Raw genomic sequence first — 5505 nt, forward strand, 5'->3', positions numbered from 1 at the left:
AATCTCAATTTCAAAAAATTGACCCTTATGACTGGTTTTGTGGTCCTGAGTCACATATTTTTTTTTGTCAATATCACACACCCCTATTGTCAAGTGTGTCCACAATGAAAGTGTATTGTAATCACCTACCTTTGTTCTGCTGCTTCTCGCTCATGCAGGAATCCTGTGTGTGGCGGATCAGTGTCACTCCCTACGCGAACTGGCTCTGAACTGCCACCTGCTGAGCGACGAGCTTCTGCTGGTGCTCTCCTCCGAGAAACACGTCCACCTGGAGCACCTGTGCATTGACGTGGTGAGCGAGAACCCGGGCCAAACGCAGTTCCACGCCATCAAGAAGAGCAGCTGGGACGCCCTCATCCGCCTCTCGCCCCAGGTGAACATCGTCATGTACTTCTTCCTTTACGAGGAGGAGTTCGAGCCCTTCTTCCGCGAGCAGACGCCCGTCACGCACCTGTACTTCGGCCGGGCCGTCAGTAAAGACATGCTGGGCCGCATCGGGCTGAACTGTCCATGTCTCATGGAGCTGGTGGTGTGCGCCAACGGGTTGGAGCTGCAAGAGCCTGACGGCCATCGGCCTGGGCGAGTGCGAGGTCACCTGCAGCGGCTTCATGGAGTTCGTGAAGATGTGCGGCGGCCGCTTGAGCCAGCTGTCCATCATGGAGGAGGTGCTCATCCCCGACAACACCTACAACATCGAGCAGATCCACAGCGAGGTCTCCAAACATTTGGGCCGGATTTGGTTTCCTGATTTGATGCCCACGTGGTAAAAACGCAGCCGATACATGAAAATATTTAGATATCCACACTAGACAAGCAGTCTGTGTTAGGCAGGCACGGCAGCCATTAGACAGAATGGGGTAATTAAAATTTAGCATGGGAAACTGAACATCTGACGACACATCTGGATCATTAGTGTGGAAGAGCTGCTGTAGAAACATGATTTGTGATTGGATTTGAATGCAAAGTGTTTACAGTTCCACACAAGTGCGCACACGTGAAACCGGTTCTTTATGTGAAATTCATTGGCACATAATGGCCCTCTGGGACTTGTATTTTAGGGCCTAACCTTTCTTTTGTATGCCAGAATAGGGCTGGGCAATAAACAATATCAAGTGACATTTTTATTCATTATGGATTAATCTAACAGCAGAAATAAAGGCGACAGCAGCCAGTGCATGCTGCTATAAGTCTGGCGCGGTTATGTCTGATTCAAACTAAAACTCATGTGACGCTTGCGATGTTTTCAGCATCTGCGTCTCACTATATCAGGACATGAACGCATGCATTTTATCTCCAGAGTTCCTCCGAGTCACTTCAGCAGCTTTACTCCGTTTCATTTGAAAAAACTGCCGTCAAATACGCACTGAACATTACTTGTTAATTAATTGTACATTAATTTCATTTGATTACATTTTAAAAGCATGATCAAACTATTATTATTTGATTTCACTGGACACCAGTTTTAATGATACATTTGTATTGAATCATAAAACACAGAATCCAGAAAAAAATAAAATGGAAAACTGAATTTATGGGAAAATAAAACAGATTTCATGGGGCCCTAAATTAAAACGTAGCTTTGTGGAGTTTAGAGTTTTGTTTACATTCTTTTTCAAGGTCTAACAAACATGTGGAAAGTATTTCCTTTAACATTAATGGTAAATGAATATCGCGATAAATGTCAATAGCGTTTGGTGTGGAAAAAATTTGTAATAATATTTTTGGCCATATCGCCTGGCCCTAAACCAGAATACGTTAAACTACTAGTTGTAGTGAAAGAGAACGTCTTTTCTCAGTTTATATAATTTAAGTGACAAATCCCCAAAAAATAAGTTTTTACAGAAATAGTATAAAATTTTTCATTTATAAAGTATATTTCACTACATTAAATCCAGTCATTCTCTGGCAAGAAAATAACTTTGCACATAACTTTTTTTATTTGTACACTATATATTTTATAAATTCATTTGTGAAATTCTTAATTTCACCAGGCCTTTCCTACCAATTTTTTGTTCTTGTCATTGCAAATGTTTCCATGACAATTGTGTACAGAACAGAACATTCTGGCCCACTGTGCTGTTGCTTATTTGTAGTTTCATAAAAATGTAAAGCATAATATGCATTTACACTGTCCTCTTATTAGTATGATCATACTCTAAGTATCTTTTATCATGGGCTTTCACGTGTCTAGGATTTAGTGTAGCTGTACTGAGTCTTATAAACACCAAACCAGTGCAATTAATGTGTCTTTCACTGTATTTCACAAAACAACCATCAGACGAGCTCAGCTTCACTGGAAAGTGTTTATTGTATGTTTGCTAGTATGTATCTATTTACATTTCAAAGGGAGGTCAATATTAGGAGTCATTCATTACTAAAGCTGTAACAAACTTGTTTTCTTTCTTTGAATGTAATTCTGTTGTTTTAAGTGGTAATTTGTTTTTCTCTTGAATTTATTTGCACTGGTCTCACTGTTGTATAAAAAAAAAAAACACAATTATAGCCAACAAAAGTTGAAATAAAATTTTTATTAAAAATATTTTAATGTTTTTTTTTAAAATCACATTCACCTATTTCAGAATTAAATATCATCATTCAAAGGCCATTTTCCTAAATCAAGTTTGTTCATATTGTAAACATCAATCATATTGCACATACCACAAAAATGGTAACAGTTGCCGGTTTCCACTTTTTAAAGTGTTTAAATCTCATAATAGACATAGAAAACCAAGCTTTTATATATTGCATCTAATGGTAATGTTTTTCTTTGCCCTGTTATTGGCCATCTTTTTTTTCAAAAAATATTTTCATTTGCATACATACAATTGTATTACAAACACATACATTTACATATTACGTACAGATGTATTATCAAATATTATTTTAAGTAAGTTTTTGACACAAAAAGTGGCATTTATTTGGGGATCTATATCACTTAATATATGAATCACTGGTCTCACTGTTGTATAAAAAAAAAAAAAACACAATTATAGCCAACAAAAGTTGAAATACAATTTTTATTAAAAATATTTTAATGTTTTTTTTTTAAATCACATTCACCTATTTCAGAATTAAATATCATCATTCAAAGGCCATTTTCCTAAATCAAGTTTGTTCATATTGTAAACATCAATCATATTGCACATACCACAAAAATGGTAACAGTTGCCGGTTTCCACTTTTTAAAGTGTTTAAATCTCATAATAGACATAGAAAACCAAGCTTTTATATATTGCATCTAATGGTAATGTTTTTCTTTGCCCTGTTATTGGCCATCTTTTTTTTCAAAAAATATTTTCATTTGCATACATACAATTGTATTACAAACACATACATTTACATATTACGTACAGATGTATTATCAAATATTATTTTAAGTAAGTTTTTGACACAAAAAGTGGCATTTATTTGGGGATCTATATCACTTAATATATGAATCTGTGCATTTTAAATAATACATTAATGTGCATATATTAGAAATATTTTTAATGTATCGTTTCATTGAACAGTTTAACTCGGTTTACAACCTGCAGTATCTGCCCTTAAAGAAATCTTACAGTAAGTGTCTGCCTGAAAACACAGTCATGTGGGTTTAATAAAGCATCTGTTGTTCTGACATTCAGACTTCAACCATCTTGTGTCTTCTCTCTCTCCCTAAATGGACAGTTGTGTTTGCAGTTTATCAGAGCACCACTAGATCGCAGAAGCGTCCCGTCAGAAAGCTGCTGACATGGTTACATAAAACCGCCTTGGGTTCTGCAAGCAGAATCAACACAAGGCCCTCTTTTTCATACTGAGCCTCGACTGTGGTGTGTGTTGCACACATGCTGGAAGGATGCGGAAACGAGTCGTGATCGGCGAGCTATGATCCGTCTGAGCGTGAGGTCATCATGAGTGAAGAACGTCAGCCAGACGTCAGCCGTGCAATTAAATATTCAAAAACCGGCGCAGGACTGTGTGATCCGCCTTAGCGTATTACACACACAGACATCAACAAGCGTTATGAGCCAATGCATTTATTAGGAACTAATAATAAGGAGAAGAAGATCCAGCCTCCTTAATCTCACTGTGGCACTTGCATTTCTGTCAGCATGCACAACAAGCTCTGAATATATGAACCGAGATATTATGTAACATCTGCAAACCTCAATTATTACTTGAGCAGCTCAAAGCGCAAGTGCATACAAATGTGGTCCACATGACAACAGGAATTAGGTTGCACAGAAGGGAAAAGGCTCAGCTGCATCCACCGAACACATTACATGCACGCCGTGGAGAAATGACACGCATGCACTGATCAAGTGTGGACTGTAAACCCGAGTTCACAACAGACACACAGATGCAGCAGGAAACCTGGTTTATGAGAACAAAAAGGGTCTAGGAATTGAAACGCACAGGCTTCAAGGCTTTCAGATTATTCCATGGCCGGGGGAATGATCTGAAAGCACTGCACAAACCGGCGCCCATGTGTACAAAACAAAAATATGGGTTTCGGTTTGTTGGCAATATTCAAGTTTTGCGGCATCGTCGTTCTCGGTGCACGAGGAAGTGTGGCGCGCCGGACTGTGCTGTGTGTGTGGTTTATGCGCTGGGAGAAGGAGGGATACAAGTGTCTCGGAGACCACGCCACTCTCTGATCCGCTGCTCCCGATGGGACGGAGGGAGTCGCTCGAGCTGCCGCGCGCGGAGGTGAGGGGAGGGCGCCAGCGTTCCCCTCAAGACATGCAAGGTGTACCTGGGGGAAAAAAAACTGTGGATATTGCATTTGAAATTCCGTGTTCAAGTATGACATCAAACAGCGTCACTGATATGATGCTATTTAGGGCTGGGTATTGAGACAAATTTCACAATTCGTTTTGTTTTTGATTTACAAGCGTGCGTTTCGATCATGAGTCAATTCCATATCGATTCATTTGGATATATAAGCAGTCAGGTATAGTTCATGTCAATTTAAAGGAAAAAATCTAATGCTGCAAACTATACAATAAACCCTGTCAGCTGGTATTATATTTGCAAACATTTAAACTGCACATAAGGCAGTTTTTATAATAATTTCTTTATATAATACATATTATACAGTATGTATATGTGACCCTGGAGCACAAAACCAGTCATAAGGGTCCATTTTTCAAAATTTAGATTTATGCATCATCTGAAAGCTGAATAAATAATCTGTCCATTGATGTATGGTTTGTTAGGATAGGACAATATTTGGCCGAGATACAACTATTTGAAAATCTGGAATCTGAGGGTGCAAAAAAAATCAAAATATTGAGAAAATCTTCTTTAAAGTTGTTCAAATGAAGTTCTTAGCAATGCATATTACTAATCAGAAATTAAGTTTTGATATATTTATGGTAGGAAATTTATGGAACATGATCTTTACTTAATATCCTAATGATTTTTGGCATAAAAGAAAAATCGATAATTTTGACCCATACAATGTATTGTTGGCTATTGCTACAAATATACCCCAGCGACTTAACACTGCTTTTGTGCTGCAGG

At 38.2% G+C, this 5505-nt stretch overlaps 2 protein-coding genes across 2 annotated transcripts in view; one reads left to right on the plus strand and one right to left on the minus strand.

Annotated features, from left to right (window-relative positions):
* Nucleotides 1-1346, plus strand: part of LOC107737802 (F-box/LRR-repeat protein 3) — an 8530-nt gene extending 7184 nt beyond the window's left edge. The window contains 2 exon segments of the mRNA XM_074560169.1: nt 159-549; nt 551-1346. Of these exon segments, the coding sequence (XP_074416270.1) occupies nt 159-549; nt 551-767 (608 nt within the window). The 3' untranslated portion in view covers nt 768-1346.
* A 3153-nt stretch (nt 1347-4499) lies between these two features.
* Nucleotides 4500-5505, minus strand: part of atp10b (ATPase phospholipid transporting 10B) — a 39265-nt gene continuing 38259 nt past the window's right edge. Inside the window, exon 18 of the mRNA XM_016549424.1 lies at nt 4500-4735. Within this exon, the coding sequence (XP_016404910.1) occupies nt 4582-4735 (154 nt within the window). The 3' untranslated portion in view covers nt 4500-4581. The remainder of the gene's footprint in view (nt 4736-5505) is intronic.

The sequence above is a fragment of the Sinocyclocheilus rhinocerous genome, unplaced genomic scaffold (assembly GCF_001515625.1).
Source record: "Sinocyclocheilus rhinocerous isolate Xijiao unplaced genomic scaffold, SAMN03320098_v1.1 scaffold1696, whole genome shotgun sequence".
Classification (NCBI taxonomy): Eukaryota; Metazoa; Chordata; class Actinopteri; order Cypriniformes; family Cyprinidae; genus Sinocyclocheilus; species Sinocyclocheilus rhinocerous.